The sequence below is a fragment of the Pistacia vera genome, unplaced genomic scaffold, assembly GCF_008641045.1.
Source record: "Pistacia vera cultivar Batoury unplaced genomic scaffold, PisVer_v2 Contig451, whole genome shotgun sequence".
NCBI lineage: Eukaryota > Viridiplantae > Streptophyta > Magnoliopsida > Sapindales > Anacardiaceae > Pistacia > Pistacia vera.
In genome coordinates this window covers 458,339-480,260 of record NW_022196281.1, presented here as the reverse complement: position 1 = coordinate 480,260, position 21,922 = coordinate 458,339, and the positions used below count along the sequence as shown (strand labels likewise).

Here is a 21,922-nt window from a genome sequence, read left to right as displayed (position 1 = left end):
CCTTATTTTATTCATATGATTAAAACTGCATTTTATCTAGCATATACCCCTGTTAGTAGAAGTACAAGTAGAAGAGATATACTAAAAACTTTATAACAAAATAAATAATAAACTTAAAAACGAATTTAAAAATTTTAGGAATATATGTATTGCACTTACAACAGACATATAGGTTTGTAGATCAAAAACAGATTTTTTAACTATCACAATACATTTCTTAGAACATAGTTGGGGTTTACAACAAAAATTGATGGGTTTTAAATCATTATATGAAAAACATTGTGCTAACACTATTTATTTTACAATTCTTGAAGTTTTGCAAGAATATCTATTAACTGATAGAGTTGTATCGCTAATGCTTGATAATGTAGCTACTAACACCGCGACAATCTCTTTATTTGAAAAGAGATTGGATTTGCGTGGTGAAGACAAATTTTTTTCACCAGAGATGTGCTTGCCACATCATCAATTTGATTGTTAAAGTAGGTTTAGATGCTATACATTTGAAGATGGAGAGGGTGCGAGCGGCTATCGAATTTATCGTCGACGGTAGCAACAAAAGATGGCAAGAGTACGTCAAATATTATAGGCAAGAGGGCCCACTGGTTCGACCTTTGAAGTTATGTATGGACATGCCTATCCGTTGGAACTCCACCTACTTGATGTTGGAAAAAGCTTTGCCAACCGCAAAACAAATTATAGATTTTGTCAACCAAAAGAACCATCTAAAGGACGTTGTCAGCTATGATGATTGGACTATTTGTTAACTTTTTTATTCATTTCTTAAATTTTTTTATGATTCCACTAATACATTAAGTGGTATTTATTATCCAACTACTAATTTAGTGTTAGATATTTTACTTCAAATTTCTAAAACTTTTGCTAAATATAGATATGATGACGTTTTCATGGAAATTGTTTTAAAGATAGAAGAAAAATATGAGAAATATTGGTTAGATATTCCATTCTTATATAGATTAGGCCTTGTTGTAGATCCTAGATTTAAATTATACGTAGTTAAATGTATAATTACTCTTATTTGACTGACTTTAAGCAAAAATTGGAAAACTTTTTTTTCTTTATAGCAAAACAGGTAGAATGGAAGTGGAAGTGGAACGTCCTGGAGAGATGATCAGAACCCTGATGAAGACCTCTATCAAGGATCGAGCATGTGGACGTATATGGAACATAGCGGAAGTAGGAGCTCTAGCTCGTACATATATGGACCAAATGAGTTGAATCGCTACCTACAAATGGACATGTCCTACATGACGAAGAAGGAGAAACGTGAGATGGATGTGCTTCAATGGTGGAACCAACATTAAAGTCGATTCCCCATTATAACTCAAATGACACGTGACATTTTATCTGTGTTGGTTTCTACAATTGCATTTGAGTAAGCATTTTCAACGAGTGGCCAAATTGTTGAAGACAGAAGATGTTCTTTAACCGATAAGATGATTGAAGTGATAATGTGTTTACGAGATTGGACTCATGCAGAGAGAAGACTACAATAGCACCCCGAAGATCTTGAACTACTTGAACTCTTTAGGAACACAGATTTTTAATTATTTAAATATTGTTGACGATGAAGATGAATAATTTAATAAAAAATTATTTAATTGCTTATTTGTGAAGCGTGAATGCGTGAATATTACATTTATGTTAAAATTAACCATTAATTTATTTATTATTTTTTAAAATTAATTAATCTTTTAAAAACTTACAAATCTACCCCTGAAAATTAATAAACCCCTTTACAGAATTTCATTTCGCTCTTAAAATATATATAAAAAAAAAGATAGGGGGAAAATGAAATTTTGTAAGCCCATAGGACGATCCTAAGACCGGTCCAGGTCCTAAAATTGCTTATGGGCTTAAGATCGATGATCCTAAAACCGATCCAGATCCTAAAATTGCTCATGGCCAGTCCCAAACAAATTGTTCTCTTCGGGTTTCTTTCAAAATGGTGTGTTTTTTAACCCGATTTTGTCAACTCAAACCCCCAAACAAAAACCCCAATGGGACCCTTTCCTTTAATATTCTTTTCATTTGACTCTTCTTTTTGTTGTAGTTCTCTTCAATACCGGCAAACCCATTTTTGTTATACAAGTGTTTATGGAGGGAATACCGCACCCGATACCCAGAACTGTAGAGCTAGCTTGATACTGGTTTAATCTTTGTTTGTTTATATAATTTATGGGTTTGTTTTTGTCTTTGTGAAATGGGTTCTTTTTTAATTTTAGTTCGGTGGGTTGTTTCTTGCAGAAGTTTTACCAGCAGTGGGATCCTGGTGCACAAATAAACATAAACCCTTTTGTTTATATATTCTTTCTCTTTCTCTCAGTCTATCTCCTTTTAGTTTTACACAAACAAATCTCAACCCAAAATTGTCTCCTACTTTCTCTTTCCCATCTTTTCTCTTCCGGGTTCCTTTCAAAATTGTGTTTTTATAACCCAATTTTGTCAATTCAAAATCCCAAACAAAAACCCATATTAAGAGACCCTTTCTTTTCATTTGACTTTTCTTCTTCTTGTTCTCTTCAATCCCGCAAACCCATTTTTGTTACACAAGTGTTTACGGAGGGAATATCGCACCCAATGCCCAGAACTGTAGAGGAAGTCTTCAAGGGCAGACGAACTGGCTTGATCAAGGCCTTAACTACTGGTTTAATCTTTGTTTGTTTATATAATTTATGGGTTCTTTTTTAATTTTAATTTTCTTGCAGAGGTTCGAGAAGTTTTACCAGCAGTGGGATCCTGGTGCACATTTATTTATATATTCTTTCTCTCAACCTATCTCTTTTTAGTTTTACACAAACAAATCTCAACCCAAAATTGTGTCATACTTTCTCTTTACCATCTTTTCTCTTCCGGGTTCCTTTCAAAATTGTGTTTTTTAACCCAATTTTGTCAATTCAAACAGAAATCCTAATTCCCAACTTAAGAGACCCTTTCTTTTAAAATTCTTTTCATTTGACTCTTCTTCTTCTTCTTCTTCTTGTTTTCTTCAATACCCGTAAACCCATTTTTGTTATACAAGTTTTTATGGAGGGAATATCGCACCCAATACCCAAAACTGTAGAGGAAGTCTTCGGCGACTTCAAGGGCATACGAGCTGGCTTGATCAAGGCTTTAACTACTGGTCTAATCTTTGTTTGTTTATATAATTTATGGGTTTGTTTTTGTCTTTGTGAAATGGGTTCTTTTTTAATTTTAATTCGGTGGGTTGTTTCTTGCAGATGTTGAGAAGTTTTACCAGCAGTCTGCGATCCTTGTGGGTTTATTTTTGTTTTTAATTTAATCTTTTTTCTTGTTCTTGTAATTTAGGGTGTTATGTTGATTAAAAAATTAATTGTTATGATGTTTTGTTTGTGTTGAGTTGACTCTTTTGTTGTTTGGATTATATCAGGTTTGTGTAAATAATTAGCTTATTAACGTGTTATGAATTGTTAAGTTCAAGGTTTGGTGGGTTTCTTTTAGCGTTTTTGATGATTTTATATATATATATATTTTTATTTTTTTGCAGTTCATGGTTTTTTGTTAAATGCAAGGAATGAATTCTTGTTTTGAAGACAGTTCTTTGTATGTTTTCTCAGAGTTTCTTCGTTTCTTACTTACATGCTCATTTTGTGATACAATTCTTGGGACAAACAAACAGCAATGTGATTTCTCTTCTTGTGAAAACTAGGCCGTTTATATAAACACAAAGAGCTACTTCTCTTTGTTGCACTCACAGAATTTTAATAACAATACTGCTTTATTTTGCTGTAGAAATTGGATGAGGCTGCTGTGCAGAAGGTATTCCTGAAGTCGCTTGATTGTATTTCTGATTTTCAGTAACATTAAATGGTATAGCTACTTGAATATTCAACCTTTTTGGAGCTGGTATGTATTTGTTAATGCTCTCCGTTTCTTTTTATGCTGTGCAGTAAGCTTTTTATTGTTAACGGCATATAAAAATTGTGGAGAAGCTTTTGGTTTCTTTGTTAGTCCTTTTTGTATCAACTGGTTTTGCCTTGTTTATGTTGCTATTAGAATTTCCTAATTAAACTTAATGCACAAATGGCAAGGGAAATGGATGAAATTTTAAGGTAGCCAGTTTTAGTTCGAGGAAGGTGTTTGTTTCCTTGGTCGAGTTATCACTCATCGGTTTAATGTCTCACTTTTTGATAAAAGCATTTTTCTCGCTTTTTTGACTTCTTTATTAGACTTAGGTTTAATGTCTTTTTTTGGTTTTTGGACTCTTTTTTGTTTGTTGATTCTGTAGACATTCTGGTTATGAAGTCTTTTGTATCTTTGAGCTGTAATCGAAGGCCATTTCATAAGTCTATTTGCTAGTTGATTTCATGATTTTTAATCAGTTCTTGAAATTACTGTATGTTTGTTGAAGGATGCTTCCAATGTCCTCCTTCATACGTTTGAGTGAAAAGTATTTGTTTATGATGGTCCAACCTTGAATCAAACATTTATCTTGTAAATGTACATATATCATTCTTGCCATTGTAATATGGTACAAGAATAGGATGTCTTCCAAGTTCTTCTTTGTTTTTTTCTGAAAAAATATCACCTTAGTCGATCCTGTTATTTTCTTTGCTGCTGTGTATATTTGCTATGGATTGTCATGCAATATTTCTATCTCATCCTTTTGTCATCTTTCGTTTTAATACCCAAAGTGGGAGCTTGCCTTGGACTTGAGCATGTGTAGAAAGGTGGGACTTTTATTGAGATGCTTGGTTCAAGCATTAGTAATGTTTAAGTTTTGGGACAGTGTAACTCTTGAGTTTAGTTTTAATTTATGAACCTATGAATTGTTTTTGTTAGGATTTAGTTTATATGATTATCAAGTTAGAGATCTGGATATCAAGGTTGCTAGTGGTTAAGTTGGAGTAGGTTCGATATAGGTGTGGAGAGTTGCAAATTTTTGGTGATGAGAAGTCAATTTACTCATGTGTTGTGTGAAAGATCGGTTTACTAGTTTACATTCACAAAAAATGAATTGGTAGTGGGTAGATCAGCTGGGGGGAATTAAACTGTCAAAGGCAGTGGCGGGTTAAGGAAATTGGACCAATGGATTCCTCTATGCTGGAATTTTCGGTGAGCTAATTAACTTTTTCCTTTATTTATCATTAACATTCTTTAACTCATCCTATTGAACAATACACCGAAGCATCCATTTATGATTGGTCGAAATCGAGAATTTCATCATCATATGTTAAACTGTCAAAGGCTGTGGCGTGTTAAGGAAATTGGGACCTGGAATTTTCGGTGAACTAAAGAACTTTTTCCTTTATTCATTCTAACATTCTTTTAACTCATTCATATGTAACATAATCGAAGCATCCATTTATGATTTCTCAGAATTGAAAATTTATCCATTATCACGTTAATTGCACAACTATACATAGACAAAGAGTGATGAAATAGCATCTTTTTTTCATTGATGTATCGTTTGCTTTGTTTGTCCAGATTTCTTCTGTTCTAACTCTAGAAAATCATTATTAGGAGTCCTTTGCGATTTTATGGTTGTGTGGTGATGATGATCTGGGCAATTGATTTTTTCTATAATTGAACAGAATAAATCAGTGAGGACTTCTTTTAATTCGGAAACTTAAAAGGTTTACAATGTGAATGCAATTATTATAGACTAGGGTGGATACATAGTGAATAAGATGAGAAAAGAAAAATAGTTTGTAAATTTATTTTGCCAGATGGTTTTTTGTTTAAAAACATGGGTTGGTGTAACTTTTTCAATTCAACAGGGTTTACCAATTTTAGCAAATTTCTTGGAGAATTTGGCCTTAGTGTGTTCTCATCATGTTATCCTAAATGGTTGTTTAACATAGTTTTACTCTCATCTAGTTAATGGACACATCGAAGTTTTGTTTTGAATTGGTATCTTCTGGGCAGCCTTTCAAATAGTATCAGGGACTGCAGTAACTGTTGAATGTGCAGCCAGTGGTCAAAAAGGAAACGCATGGTGACCATGTCTCTTTTTGAAAATGACCATATATCAGGGTGCAAGGGAGGGTCGATACTACTCTTTGACTGACAGATTTTAGAAAACGTTGAGATATCAAATAGGTATGCTATACCCATCAGTCTTTATCCACTAATTTTTTCTCCTCATATGATAATACAAAACTTTAGCTTCGAATTGAAAATTCAAATGTTTTCGTTTATAGATGTGAGTAACTGAGCAGAGCGTTTACCACCTCTACCGAAGGGTGCTATTCTTGTGGTTTACATTTTTCTATATCCCTCCTATAGTATGCATCCTCAAAGGGAGCCTAGTCTAGATAGCTTACAGTTGAAATCAAATACCTTTCATAACAACCTTGATGGGGAAGGTTAGGGCATGATCCATGGTTAAAAGAATATATGCTAGTGTATATACATGTCTGAGTCCTTGTACATTCCTAATCTTTAAATATACTGAAGCATTCTATGTCTTTTTTTATTTTTATTTTTGTTTTTGGTAGTGGATGGGAGCTCTACATTGTGGGAAAGAACTCCAATGGACAGGCTGGTCTTGGAAAAAGTAACAACTGAACCTCAACGTAATGTTATATGTCTGTCTTCTGTCTTATGTATTTATTCTTTGAGAATGTTTACTTATGTAGCATGTTTTTAACAGTGAAGAAATGACGTTCTAACTTATCTCAACTGATACTATATGGTACTGATACGATATGCAGAAGCGGCAAAAGTGTTCCTGCTCTGACAAAAATAGAGTGCTTGAGTGGAATCTGCAAAAACTTGTAAACTGCAGCCTGGGTTCGAGCACTCAGTTGCTGTTACAGGTTGGAAATGAAAAGAAATTCTATGTTGATGCTTGTTTGCTGCTTTTTAATTAAAAATGGGTGTAAACTTTGTTTGGGGCCTTTGATGTTTATTTTGACCAGATGGGAGGTTAGTGTGGGAGGGAGGAGGTCCGGAACGGGCCCTACGGTGCATGCGCGCGAAAGTAGACAAGCACATTGTTCGGTGTTCCTTACGCCGCTCCCGTTCATGCCTTATTCACGTTGTTACAAGTGCCGGACGACCATTCTCGTTTATTTATTTCCCCACCATCCATTCATCCTTCCCATTCCCCCTCTTGCCCTCTCTATGTTTTCCCTTCCCGTACCCACCACTCTCCCTTTCCGTGCTACTTTTCCCCCCCCTTCCATTAATCACGTTCCCCCTCTCTTTTCATTTCACTCCCTCGTCCCCTGTCCTGTTTTCCCCCGTCCTTTCTGCCTCTCGCCTTTCGCTTGCCCATTTATACCCACCCCCTTATTCTCTTACCCCACCCTCCCTCTTCCACCCATATACCACCACCCCAACATCCACCCATACCATACCATCGCCCTTTATGTTCCCGCCGGCTCGACTGAATTATCCCCAACCCCCCTTGCTTCAGTTCCTCCCCACACTTCCTGCCCTCACCCGATCCTTTTTCCAACCATCATTCCCCTCCCTCCCCCGGATATTTCTGTTGTCATACCTACCTCACCTTCCCCCCCCTTTTCTTGCAAATATTCCGGCCCTTTTGAGGGTGGCCGTTTTCTGTTTGTGCAGACTGCCTCAGCCTCCTACGGTGGCCTACTAATCGGCAACAACTAGCGACGACCGTACATTACTTTTGCCTATCCCACCTCTACTCTACTTACAGTGAGCTGGGCCCCGGACTCTTGTCCCTTCGTTCTGTGATATAAAATCGCTCACTATTGCACAACCGAGGAGCATATACCCACCCCGAACTTCTCACGCACCCTATGAGCCTGTCACGGTATCTTCTTATTTGGTGCTTCCCCACTTGGGATTGCTGTATTAATCACCGCACTGCCATGCCGTGTCCCCCTTGTGCCTTTGCCACATTATTGCCCTTGGCCCCCCCACCGCACCCACGTCCCCCCCCCACTCCTGAGTTCTGGCTTCGCCTCGCGGCCATGCAATACTCGACATCTTGCTCCCCTTTCCCCTGAGACCGACCCTCCACTCCCATGCAGATCACTACCTCAGCCTCCGGTCTCCCCCCTCCTCCTGAGCACAGATATCACCGCCCACAGGTTTGTTTTCTTAGGTAGAGCAAGAGCGCCAGCGCGTCCGCTGGTCTTTCCGCCTGGCATTCGAACCCACGTTTTTGAGTCCCCCACCCGCACAGATCCGGCCTTGGAGCGGCATTTTCGTCGCATTTATTACCCCGTCCCGCTTAATTCCTCTTCATGAGCCACTGAGTTTGTCAGTCCTTTACCGCTTTCCGAACCACTCAATTAGTTGTTCCTCTTTCCACAACCCCCCTGCATAAGCCCGTTCCCTCTTCCCCAGCTTCCGCACCTGTGACTTGGCTCCCCCGGGTGTTTTCTTTCCTCCCATCTTTCCTTCCTCTCGTCTCCCTCTTCTCCTTACCCACATGTTACGTCCTGGTTGCTTGCCTCGCGACTCTTTCCCGCGTGTTTCTTAGCCCCTGGCTTACGTGCTAGTTTTTTCCATCTTGCTGACCTTTTCAGTTCCCTTCCTACCTTCACTCCTTGAGCGCCTTTACCCCCCATTTTTTCCATACCCTTCGGCCGCACTACTGTTCCCGCTTGTGCCAAAATAAATCAACCAGTCCAAAACCAAGAGTCCAAACCGGTTATTGGCCAACTCATTTACAAGCGTTTTTCCTTTGCGTGTTCTACTATGCAATTATTGTCAAACTTAGCCCCTAGTCTGCGCGCAGTACATGCCAATTTGTTCTAATGCCCATGCTATACTGTCGGGCTCCTTTTTACTCATTGGTTTGGTCAGTTCCCTCCTCCCCCGCCTTAATTCTCTTTTCGCCAATTGCCCTCGCTTCTTTTTTTTTTATTTTCATAACCCTTCCCCTTAAACCTCACCCACCATGCTTAGACTCTTTGCACTTGTATGTTTGTTTGTTCTTCCGTGTTGAGCTAATCATTTGCAGTAGATATGTGTACTGCTGTACTGCGATTTTCAAATGTCTCTCGTTTTGCCCTTCTCCCTCCTCACTTCTCCGCTCCAAATCCCATCCCATCTCCTCCCACCTTTATGCCCCCCCCCCAACTCTCCTCCCCTCCCTTAGGCCTCCCCCCTCTCTCCCCTCTCCCCTTTCCCCCTTTCTACTTCCCCCCCCTTTCTGTCCTGATATTCGCAGCTAGAGGTACCCTTATACTCCCAACTCATGGTTCTCGACAGACCCACTGTTGACCACTTTCGACTTTCAACACCCCCACTTCTGTGTCCTTATATGTCACCCTATTAATTTTCATTCGTCTCCTTTCTCCGCACACTATGTGCCCATTCCTGCCTTTATTTATCAGTGACCACCCTGCAAAGCCCGTCGAATAGTGCTCCATCCTTATCCCAATACCCCACTCTCCCCCCTCACCTTCAACCCTACTTTCTCTTCCTCCAGTTTCATCTGCACAGCGGGCTTTGCGAATACCCCAGACAGTATTCCTGCGTCCTTCGGATTTTATGCGTCCCCCGCTCCCGTCCCCAGGTGATGTTTTTCCTCTGCACGTCCCCCTTCTAGTGTTGAATACATTATACCTCCTCTACACGCTCCTCGCGCTTGACTAATTACTTTCCATTCGCATCTCACATTACCTACTGTTCCCACCGTTCCACATTGTCGTATACGATTACATAGCGTTTGACCTGTCTGTAGGATTGTAGCCACTTGTTGTCGTGTAGATCAGTGCGAGCCCATGTTGGGAGGGACTTTCGTTAATGCTACCGATCTGACCTGGAGCTTCAAGTGACTTAACCCTCGTTCACATCAATGTCTTTTCGTCCCCACGTGTGCTCTGATCGCGCCATGGCGCTCTCTTGCAGTTCTTATTTCGTGTATCACTTCGTGACAATTGAAGTGATCTCGATTTTCTGCTATCGAGCCCTCCTCATGGTCCATTGTTTTAAATGCGCCCAGTCGTCCTTCATTTGACGAGTCATTTTTTCCAAACCTCAGTGTTCACTGATCTTCTTTTATTTTATTTTTTATTATACTTCTCCAATTTCTTAATGAGTTAAGCCTGAGTTTTATTTTTTTCAGGAACTTTTAAGTCTGACAAATATGGATAACCTTGCACCCAACTTGATTGATCTTTGATGATTATTTGTTTCAATGGTTTATTACTCATGTTCTCTGCTGATAATTAACTATGCTTAGTTGAAGCTTTGAATGATTTTAACATTTCCACTTTATATGTTTGTCATCTTTGTAATACGTGTAGTAATATGTAGCCAGGTCAAACACTTAATCAATAATTTTGCCAGTCCCAGTTTGTTAGAGCTCAGTTCTTTTTGATTTATTTCATGTGAATAAAGTATAATGGTGAACATTTTGTATATACTATGGCATACAGTGTTGAACTAATTTTTTTATATTTAGTTGCTATGAAAGCTTAAAGGTATGTACTTGAATATAGGTTTTATCCATGAAGAATGTCTTCTATGCTTGATATCAGTAATATTGGATGGTTGTAAAGAATCTTTGAATATTTGGTTGCCTAAAGAATTCTATTCTGATCCATTGAGGTTTATATTAGAGCATCCTCAGCGGTGCGGCCATTTCTATTAGGCTCAAAGGCTTCATGTGTTGGCCATTTACATCCTTCTTTTACTTACACAAGGAGACCTTACTTATCCTTTTCTTTCTACTGCCAAAAAATTATTTTTTTCGGGACTGCTATCTTTTAGGTCTGAGTCAGTGTGGATTCAGCATCCAATTTGATCTTTGGTTTCTTCATTTTAGTATTCTCACTCGGTCCATGGCATTCTATGGTTGTTAGTAGAAAAAGCTTAAAGGGCTCAAAGCTTTCCTTAATGATTGGAAAATAGGTAACTTTAGTATGTTCAGACAGCTATGATTCTGCTTTATTCATTTTTTCCAAATTTCTATTATTTCAATTCCAGTTTGCTTTTACTGTCTACAATTTTTCATTCTCAGGACTGCACCTTTTAAGTCTAAGTCAAAGTGAATCAGCACCCCCGCTATGTTTGGTGTCTCATTTTGAGGTTCTCATTCAATCCATGGCTTTCCATGTTTTTTTTTTTTTTTTTTTTTTTTTTTTTTACAAAGTGCAAAGGACTTGAAGCTTTCCTTATTGTTGGAACTTGAACATATTTGTTATGTTAAAAAATCAGAATTGCTATATCTCATGCTTCCAGATTCTATTATTTCAGACCCATGTTTCTTGTACTGCCAGCTATTTTCTTTATCAGTACTGCTACCTTTTAGGTCTCGGTCAACATGGATTCAGCAGCCAATTTTGATCTTGGTCTCATTTGGAGTTCTCACTTGAACTATGGTTGTCCAGTGTCAAAGCTTAAAGGCCAAAGCTATTTAATGTTGGATTATTATTAGCAATGAAATGCTTGTTTGGTTCTTCTATTTTTTTTTCCCTGTTTGCTTTTGGGAAATGCTCTATTTGTAAAAAAAAAAGTTTTTTATATAGTTTCTTTTGTGATTAGAGTTTGCTTTTGGTGAGGATTCAATTTTTACATTTTGTTAATTTAAATCCATTGAATGTTTGTGTAGCTTTCATGAAATAGGGAATGGAGATATACAACAATGTCATTGGTGGAAATGTTGGAAATAGTAAATATTCTATTTGAATTTGTATATTTGTCTAATTTTGACTAATTATATTAGATAATTCTGTCACCTAGTAGAGTGTAATATTGAGTTTAGACTTTTGCTGATCATTGAAGATTATGTTTGTTATAGCTTTAACGAAATTGGCTATGGGAATATAAAGAACAATTCACAGATGGTCTTAAATCTAGAAGATGATGTACCTCTTTAAGTGGGGGAACAATATTGACATATCTTCTTGTATTCCTCCGTAGGCATCTAGGCAGAATAGTGGGAGTTCCTTGAAAAAGCCCACAGCTTAAAGTCCTATTGCAATTGGTAGGAAAAAAATGTACTATGGGTTTCTAATTGTCCATTTCAATTACTGTACCCTCGGCTTGCTTTCTAGATTCTACTTTGGAATTTAGGTCTTTGCTAGAATTCATAATTTGTTCTTCAACTTGCTTTATTTGTATATATAGCACTTCCTAAAGGCATCTGGGCAATGAGAGAACTATTTGAAGTTTTTACTATATATTGTGGTAAGGATAATAGTGGGGATATTTGCTTGAAAAAGTCAGTAGCTTTAAATCCTAACTGCAATATGGCTGGAAAAATTTGTAATTTCAGTTTCGTACCTTGGCTTGCTTGCTATGATTTTGAACTTTGGGATTTCAGTTTTTGCTAGAATTATTTTTTGTCCAACTGCTTATTATTATATATCGCTTCATAAAGGCATCTAGGCAATGAGAGAATCATTTGAAGTTTTTTGTGAATATTGTGGTAAGGATAATAGTGGGAGTTGCTTGAAAAAGCCAGTGGCTTTAAAGTCCTACCGCAATATGGTAGGAAAAAATTGTAACTATGGGTTTTTTAATTGCTCCTTTCATTTTCTGTACCCTGGCTGGTTTCTTAGATTTTCTAGTTGGAATTTAAGTTTTTGCTAGAATTCATAATTTTTCTTCAACTTGCTTTATTTATAATATCAATTCATAAACCTAAGTGAGTTTGCTTCACTGTCTGAATTCTCTATATAAAAGGGACAGATTGTAGAGAAATTTTGTGAATGAATAAACACTATTTTCCACAGTTTAGTATCTTGATAGAGAAATGAGTTGCAGTGAATCGTGCAACGAGCAAAACAAACTAGAAATTTGATTTGATTTTTTGGTTTTTTTTGTGCACAGGTGCATAGTGGCAAGAAAATTGGGATAAAACATTTTTATTATTTGTTTTGACTTCTCTATTGACAAAAGATTAATTTCCTTTTCTTGTTATTGGACTTTTTATTATTGAAATCATATCTACTTTAGTTATCGGTCTTTGTCTTTTTGCAGGAATTGTTGGCCATATTAGTTTAATTGCTAGTTGATTTCTTTATTTTTTATCAGTTCTTGAAATTATATATGCTTGTAAACAATGCTTCCAAGCTGTCATGCATTCTAGTGAAAAGTATGTGTTAATTTTGTGACACAATGTCTTATGAATTGTTTTTTTTTTTTTTTTTTTTTTTTTTTTTTTTTTTAAAATTGATGGATTTAAGTTGTGCATGGTTCTAGAAGCAGCCCAAGCTTGTGATTAATGTGGGAGTATGGTTGATATATGGCTTCTATGTTGAGAGTCTAATGACTAGTATGTGTGGTGAAGATGGTTTACTAGTCTAGAAGTAGTTTATTTTTTATTTCATTAGTGTAGTGTCTGTTTATCTCATTGATTCTCTTCTTGTCAACTCTTTGAAATTGACTACTAAAAAATTATTATGGAGTCCTTATGTGACTTTTTCGGTGAATTTTTGTTGTTCTGTGATGATGAATTTGGGGAAACATTTTTCTACAAGCTAAATTGCGTATGGTTTCTCGTGTCTAGGGTTATTTTAAGTGGCAAGGTCATGATATTTATTAAATCATATATTATTTTTTTTGAAAAAATCTCTGGCCTACTAGAAATAGTGGGTATTTTTTTCTGTATGGATTCAAATGTTTCTGGTTGTGATTATTTACATGTACTATGGAGAAAATAGGTCAGTGTGCATCTTTTTTTTTTTCTTTTTTTTTTTTAAATGTTATTAGGTTTAGATTATTGTTGATGAAGGGAATGGTTAAATTATAAAATGGTGGGTTAGGCATGGTACCAAATTGGGTTTTTTATAAAACTTCTGGAAGAAGCGTTGAGACCTTAGGAGCAATAGTTTGTATATTCATTCTCTCTGGTTCTCCTATCCTTCGTGAGAAAACAGTGTGGAGTAGAAGTTTGAGTGGAATGATCAAATAATTACAAAAGGGGATATAATTAAGAGAATTATGGAGAAGATGGAGTCCAGTGAGCCGAAAAAGAGATTTGCGGCTTGTGGGGGAATGGAGATTACGGAAGATTAGGTTTAGGGAGCTGGAGTCTCAGTGGAGGCCTGTCCTGTTGTTGTGTGTGCCTTTGAGAATTATGCGTTAAAGCCATTGCTGTGGTGGGCCCATACCTCTCTAAATGTTATTGTCTTTCTAACTTCAATTACTAATATTATGAGTTTCAGCTCATAAATTAATAATTCTCTTGTCACAGATAATGGTCGCATTTATGCTACTGGTCTTAATGATTTTGGACAGCTCGGCATATTAGAAAATATAAGTTATTCTTTGGTATTATATTTCTAACTCCTTTTTTTTTCCATGAAGAGAGTGTCTATGTTGGACTGCTGATTCTAGATTGTTCACTTACTCATTCTCTTATTATCTTATTATTATTAACTGGTTGTGCACATCTCAACTGGTGTATTATCACTCTGCAGCCATTACAGGTGAGAGAACTGATGATGTTCAAAGAAATAATGTGGTAAATGCTAGAAATAATTTAATTCTTTATGTTCCTCATTTTCACATTAAGGCTTCTTGGACAAAGATTACACTATCAATAATTCTAAGCGGTATGAGACTGCGACATATGAGGTATCTCTAAAACCTGATTGTCATGAGAGGGCTTCCATGAGAATGGATTGAGATAACACTTGGTACTGAATCTAAAGCCAAGCGCGATCCATATTCACATTGATAAGTTGATATATAGTTTCACATGAAGGATACTATGGGGTAAATTTTATAAAAAACTGGTACTAAGTGAAATGTCAATATGCCAGAGTTTATCATTGGAAAGAGCGATGTTGTATTGTAGTGCCATGAGCATACTAAATATGAAATGTTTGAACAACTTCTTCCTAATTAAGTTGGTATGTTAAGTGATAAACTAATAAGAGCACTTTTAGACTCAAGACTTGACTATGAGTAAATGAATCTACTGTGCATGTGGAAGTCAAGAGATTGTGTCAGTGATTTTCTTTGTCATGTAGGTATGGACAATTTTTTTATGTGACTAAGTTAGGCATGACAGAAATATATGTTACCTATTGAAGAGAAATAATAAGATTCAAAATAGATTATATTGTTGTCAATGTGATTTAAGAGTATCTCGGTAAGTCTATTTATATTAGTAAATCTACAAGGCTATTGTAAGTTTGGCAGCATAAACTTCATTTTTTCTATATCTCTCTCCTATAATATGCATCCTCAAGGGGAGCCTAGTCTAGATAGCTTAATTAATGTATATACAATATCTTGTTAATTGGTGATGTTGAAGTTCTACTTCTATAATTTGTCACACATGTAGCGATTGATTTGTAACATTTTGGAATGAGTATGTGGATAACACCAGTAAAACTTGTGTGATGTGATAGCAAGATTAGTCAACAAATTCTTTTATTCATGAATTGTGTATGACTAGTATTTTGTTCGGATACAAATAAAGAATCCTTTTTTTTAATCTACTTCTGAGTTTTCTTGTTTATTTTTGCAATTTCTTCTCTTTCTGTAGCTTTTTTCTTCTTGAGTTGGAAATTTATTCTAAAATTTATAGAATGTGAACATTTAATTCAACTAAAATTTCAAGTATGTTCACATGCATTGGTTGTTAGGTTCGGTATTGCACAACCAATTTGTACATACTTGAAATTTTAGTAATGTCCAAGAATCATAACTTGGCCACAAGTGGTGGAAATTGTGGTCCTTGAGATATTGAGGTGATCATTATTATTCTATGGGGGAGAAACTTCCTCATTTCACTCGTCTTCTTTTGTTTTTTTCTTTGCCCAACTCTGACAAGGATTTTTTATTTAACAAATTTTCTTTCTTGGGACTGATACCTTTTTGGTCTAAGTCAATGCAGATTCCGCATCCCAATATTGATTTTTGGTTTCTTCATTTTGGAATTCTCACTCAATCCAAGGCGGTCCTATGTTTGTTTTTAGAAGAAAGCTTAAAGGGCTGAAAGCATTCTTTAATGATTGAAACTTGAATCACTTTGGTAATGTTGAGACAACAATAATTTACTTGATTTCCTATTGCTTTTGATCCATGTTTTGGTTTTTACTGCCTGTAATTTTTCATTCTCAAGACTCTATTACCTTCTTAGCTCTATGTCAATGATTCAGCACCCTGGTTTGATGTTTGATTTCTTCATTTTGTAGTTCTTAATCAATCCATGGCTTTCCAATGTTTGTTTTTACAAAAAAGTGTATGGGCTCAAAAGGTTTTCCTTGATGATTGGCACTTGAATAATATTGGTTATGCTNTTTTAATTCTGGAAACTTAAAAGGTTTACAATGTGAATGCAATTATTATAGACTAGAGTGGATAATTCATAGTGAATAAAGATGAGAAAAGAAAAATAGTTTTAGTAACTCTTTTATTTTGCCAGATGGTTTTTTGTTTAATAAACATTGGTTTCTGGTGTAACTTTTTCAATTCAACAGGGTTTAACCAATTTTAGCAAATTTCTTGGAGAATTTGGCCTTAGTGTGTTCTCATACCTTGTTATCCTAACTGGTTGTTTAACCATAGTTTTTACTTTCATCTAGTTAATGGACACATCGAAGTTTTGTTTTGAATTGGCTCATCTTCTTGGGCAGCCTTTCAAATATTGTATCAGGGACTGCAGTAACTGTTTGAATGTGCAGCCAGTCTTGGTTCAAAAAGGAAACGCATGGTGACCATGTCTCTTTTTAGCTAAAATGACCATATAATCAGGGTGCAAGGGAGGGCTCGATACTACTCTTTGCATGACAGATTTTAGCAAAACGTTGAGATATCAAATAGGTATGCTATACCCATCGGTTCTTTATCCACTAATTTTTTTCCTTCATTATGATAATACAATCTTTTAGCGCTTCGAATTGAAAAATTCAACTGTTTTATCGTTTATAGATGTGAGTAACTTGAGCAGAGACGTTTACCACATCTACCGAAGGTGCTATTTCTTGTGGTTTACATTTTTTTCTATATCTCTCTCCTATAGTATGCATCCTCAAAGGGAGCCTAGTCTAGATAGCTTACAGTTGAAATCAAATACCTTTCATAACAACCTTGCATGGGGAAGGTTAGGGCATGATCCATGGTTAAAAGAATATATGCTAGTGTATATACATGTCTATGATGTCCTTGTACATTCCTAATCTTTTCTAATATATTTACTGAAGCATTCTATTGCTTTTTTTATTTTTTATTTTTTTGTTTTTTGGTAGTGGATGGGGAGCTCTACATTTGGGGAAAGAACTCCAATGGACAGCTTGGTCTTGGAAAAAGTAACAACTGAACCTCAACGTAATGTTATATGTTTCTATGTCTGCTGTCATTTTATGTATTTTTCTATTGAGAATGTTTTACTTACTGTAGCATTAGTTTTCTAGACAGTGAAGAAATGACGTTCTAACTTATTCTCAAACTGATACTATATGGTACTGAATACGATATGCAGAAGCGGCAAAAGTAGTTCCTGCTCTGACAAAAATAGAGTGCTTGAGTGGAATCTGCATAAAACTTGTAAAACTTGCAGCCTTGGGTTCTGAGCACTCAGTTGCTGTTACAGGTTGGAACTGAAAAGACATTCTATGTTTGATGCTAGTTAGTTGCTGCTTTTATTAATTAAAAAATGCTAGGGTGTAAACTTTGTTTGGCCTTGATTGTTTATATTTTGATCCAGATGGAGAGGTTTTAAGTTGGGGAGGAGGAGGGTCCGGAAGACTTGGTGATGGCTATGAATCAAGCATTTTAGGGTTCTTAAGCAGCTCCAGGTTCATTTGTTGATTTTATAATCTTTAGTGGTTTAAAGTGAAAAAGAAAATTTTTCGCTTATTTTTATTTGCAAAATTAGAACTTTTCACAATTCCACTGCTTGAAAATCTGACGATCTGTTTCTCTTAATTAAAGTACATACAATATCTTGTTAATTGGTGATGTTNGCCTTCATTTTCTTTTTCCAACTGCCGAAGTCGATCTTCCCATCATATTGGGATATCTCCATTCGGGTGGTGCTCATTTTCCTGTAATGACAAAGAAAGAAACACAAAGAAAAGAAAGTCTAAGGCGTACTTGGCGTTGTTACACAAGAAGTTGCCAATTACTGCCAGACAGTTTTTAAGGCGGTCACTGGTATTCCAGCCGATATACCCTTACACTTTATCAAGATTTGACTCTCTAGAACCAATTCTAGACTCAAGAAAATAATCGAATCAAAAAACCCCCAATTTCCGAAACCCTAATTTTGTGAAACCCTAATTTCTGTTTCTTTAACAAAAATTCCCAAATTCACAAAACCCTAATTTCGTAAGAGAAAGATTTACTCTCTAGGACTTAATTTCGAGACTCCCAAGGAAAACCCCAATTTTTCAGAAAGGAGCCCTAATTTAAGAAACCCTAATTTTGCAGAACACGAACTTCACTTTTAAGAAAATGGCTCTGATACCACTGTTATACTTTAATAGCAAAAACTGATCTAACAACGCACCACAATCAAACCAAGAAACACAAGAATACCACAAAGATCAAACACACAGAACAAGCCACGATTTACCGTGGTTCACTTATCCTTTTATGGATAAGCTACATCCAAGTTGAGCTCAAGAACGGTATGAGCTCGCTGCACTTCGATTACCAGAAAACCATCAAGATTACACAGATTCAACACTCACCAGATCTACCCGTTTACAACAGCAATCAGCCTTATAAGATACCCTCTGAATATCCCAAACCCGAGAGAACAACACTCTCACCTGAATGATTAAAGCCCCTAATCACTCGACTGATACTCACAATCTAGAATGTAGAATCTCAACCCTAACACAGAGAAAAATAACCGACTCAAATAACCCTAGCCACTGTCGTTTTCTCTCTCTATCAAAACTGAATGAACATACGCTTATATATGGTTTGACTCTGTGAGTGATCCTGGCCGTTCAATCTGAAACGCATCCTGTGGTCTGAATTTTTCCCAAGTTAATATGCCTAAAACGACGTCGTATTAGTGTTACTTAAACGACGCTGTTTCAGGCTTCCATATTTAACATCTAACATAACTTATTCTCAAACTGATACTATATGGTACTGAATACGATATGCAGAAGCGGCATAAGTAGTTCCTGTTCTGACGAAAATAGAGTGCTTGAGTGGTATCTGCATAAAACTTGCAGCTTTGGGTTCTGAGCACTCAGTTGCTGTTACTGGTTGGAACTGAAAAGACAGATTCTATGTTTGATGCTAGTTAGTTGCCGATTTTGTTAATTAAAAAATGCTAAGGTGTAAACTTTGTTTGGCCTTGATTGTTTATATTTTGATCCAGATGAAGGAGAGGTTTTAAGTTGGGGAGGAGGAGGGTCTAGAAGACTTGGTCATGGCCATGAATCAAGCATTTTCGGGTTCTTAAGAAGCTCCAGGTTCATTTGTTGATTTTATAATCTTTAGCGGTTTAACTTGAAAAAGAAAATTTTTCGTTTATTTTTATTTGCAAAATTAGAACTTTTCACATTTCCACTGCTTGAAAATCTGTCAATCTGTTTCTCTTAATTAAAGTACATACAATATCTTGTTAATTGGTGATGTTGAAGTTGTACTTCTATAATTTGTCACACATGTTGCGGTTGATTTGTGATATTTTGGAATGAGTATGTGGATAACACCAGTAAAACTTGTATGATGTGATAGCAAAGATTAGTCAACAAATTCTTTTATTCATGAATTGTGCATGACTAGTATTTTGTTTGGATACAAATAAAGAGTCCTTTTTTTTAATCTGCTTCTGAGTTTTCTTGTTTATTGTTACATTTATCATTTTATCATTTTATTTTTCTGGTATTTATTAGTGTGTATCACAATCTGGCTACCGAGGCGAGTTAGTAAAAATTTGGAAAGAACAATGAACTCTAGCTATGATATCAACTTAATGCAACCATAGACAGGGACCTCTTGAAGTTTCACTTCACATCTATTATGTAACTTTATTATGTTTAAGGTTAATGGAATCTTAAGTCTCCAGGAAATTTCAGGGTGGAAGTTTTATTTTTTGAATGAGATATAAGCTACTAGGTGGAAAATCTCGTCTTCCTAGAGACAGCATTTTACTTCATTTGTCTTCTCTACTTATTTCCTCCGTGGATGGACAGGACTCTTTGTTCCCTTTTAGTTATGAATTAATAGATACTTTTTGCACAGTGAATACACACCAAGACTTATCAAGGAACTTGAGAAAGTCAAGGTATTTTATTTGTGTTGATTCAACTGGTGATTGATGTTGTCAGCACTGAAATGAATGTGTCATTTATTATGGCCTTTTGACCTCATCGCAGGGTCAAAAATGCACCTTTTGACCTCATCGCAGGGTCAAAAAAGCGGCTGCTGGGCTTCTGCATTCGACATGCATTGATGGTATTTCATCAACTTTTCTTGTGCCTAATCTTCTCCATGATGTCTCTTATCTGACTAAGGTTAAACAATCATGACTTCTGAAATTCCAGGAAAGGGCTGTGTCTTTATTTTTGTTGAGAAAGCAGCAGATAAGATGGTGAGTTCTAGAATTTGTAATTTGATAGGTTTTGGCAACCACAGTTCAGGTCAATTGTGTAGGCTCTTCTTGTAGCGTTTATTTACCTTGTCAAATGATAATATTATTAATGAAATGAATGTAGGTCTTTCAAAACAGAAAAAATGCAACAACGCCATCCATGAATAGCAAGCTACCATATTCAGATGAAGTTGCATGTGGTGGTTATCACACGTGTGTTGTGACAAGTTCTTATATCGATTTTCTCCTCCTTTCTTTTATTTTAAAGTTCTTTCATATATGTAAGAGGGATTTTCTGAGAATATCTAATCCTTAGACCATTGTGATTTTTCATCATGATTTCTTGCTAGATTGTTCATCACGTGATTTGCACAACAAGAAATCGCAAGTCTCTTGACAGTGTGGGTTTTTTTTTTTTTTTTTTTTTTTTTTTTTTACTCTCAAGAATCAGTTTCTTGAGGGAGAAACAAGTATAACATCTCATGTGGACAAAGAGAATGATTTTAGCTGTAAATGAGTTATTTCTTTATTCAAATTTGCACTTCTTAAAGTAAATATACTATTGTTTATTGTATATGTTTGTCATGAGATTTTCTCATCCTATTTTTTGTCCTGTATTGGTGGAGTCTTGCCCAATTGGACTTGAGCATGTTGGAAAGGAGGAGTCTAATTGAAATGCTTGGTTCAAGGTTTACTATATTGTTCAAGAAATACTGGTTAATGCTAATTGGTGGTGTATGGTCTGATGTATTACTTCTACTTGGTGCAAGTTTTAATTTTAATTTGCTTCTTATTCAGGTTGTTTCATAATGGGGTTGGCAGTTTTAGTGTGGAAGTAAAAATTTTGCAGTAGTCTCGCTATCTTTCTTTTTATTTTATTTTTTATTATACTTCTCCAATTTCTTAATGAGCTAAGTCTGAGTTTTAGGGAACTTTCAAAGTTCGTGACGAATATGGATAACCATGCAGCACCCAACTTGATTGATCTTTGATGATTATTTGTTTATTGTATATGTTTGTCATGAGATTTTCTCATCCTATTTTTTGTCCTGTATTGGTGGAGTCTTGCGCACTTGGACTTGAGCATGTCGAAAAGGAGGAATCTAATTGAAATGCTTGGTTCAAGGTTTACTACATTGTTCAAGAAATACTGGTTAGTGCTAATTGGTGGTGTATGGTCTGATGTATTACTTCTACTTGGAGCAAGTTTTAAGTTTAATTTGCTTCTTATTTAGGTTGTGTCATAATGGGGTTGGCAGTTTTAGTGTGGAAGTAAGTAAAAATTCTGCAGTAGTCTCACTACCTTTCTTTTTATTTTATTTTTTATTTTACTTCTCCAATTTCGTAATGAGCTAAGCCTGAGTTTTATTTTTTCAGGAACTTCCAAAGTTCTTGACGAATATGGATAACCTTGCACCCAACTTGATTGATCTTTGATGATTATTTGTTTCCAATGGTTTATGACTCATTGTTCGGTGCTGATAA

At 36.0% G+C, this 21,922-nt stretch overlaps 1 protein-coding gene and 1 long non-coding RNA gene across 7 annotated transcripts; both read left to right on the top strand.

Annotated features, from left to right (window-relative positions):
• Positions 1–2,112: 2,112 nt before the first annotated feature.
• On the top strand, positions 2,113–3,753 carry LOC116144692. Its single transcript, XR_004130298.1, has 3 exons — positions 2,113–3,145; positions 3,243–3,277; positions 3,530–3,753. It is a non-coding gene; the product is annotated as an uncharacterized LOC116144692 (long non-coding RNA).
• A 12,431-nt stretch (positions 3,754–16,184) lies between these two features.
• Positions 16,185–20,841, top strand: LOC116144691 (ultraviolet-B receptor UVR8-like). Of its 6 annotated transcripts, none has more exons than XM_031430139.1 (9): positions 16,185–16,701; positions 17,127–17,186; positions 17,360–17,470; positions 17,585–17,675; positions 19,308–19,313; positions 20,089–20,131; positions 20,223–20,301; positions 20,391–20,437; positions 20,562–20,841. In XM_031430139.1, the coding sequence occupies exons 1-7, from the start codon at positions 16,665–16,667 to the stop codon at positions 20,241–20,243; spliced, it is 369 nt and encodes a 122-aa protein (XP_031285999.1). In that variant the 5' UTR covers positions 16,185–16,664; the 3' UTR covers positions 20,244–20,301; positions 20,391–20,437; positions 20,562–20,841. The 6 variants fall into 6 exon arrangements, 4 of the variants coding, with proteins under 4 accessions (XP_031285999.1, XP_031286002.1, XP_031286001.1 ...); XM_031430142.1 differs by having other exon boundaries at positions 17,127–17,205; XR_004130297.1 differs by lacking the exons at positions 17,360–17,470; positions 17,585–17,675 and adding an exon at positions 16,810–16,852 and having other exon boundaries at positions 19,220–19,313.
• Positions 20,842–21,922: the final 1,081 nt, after the last annotated feature.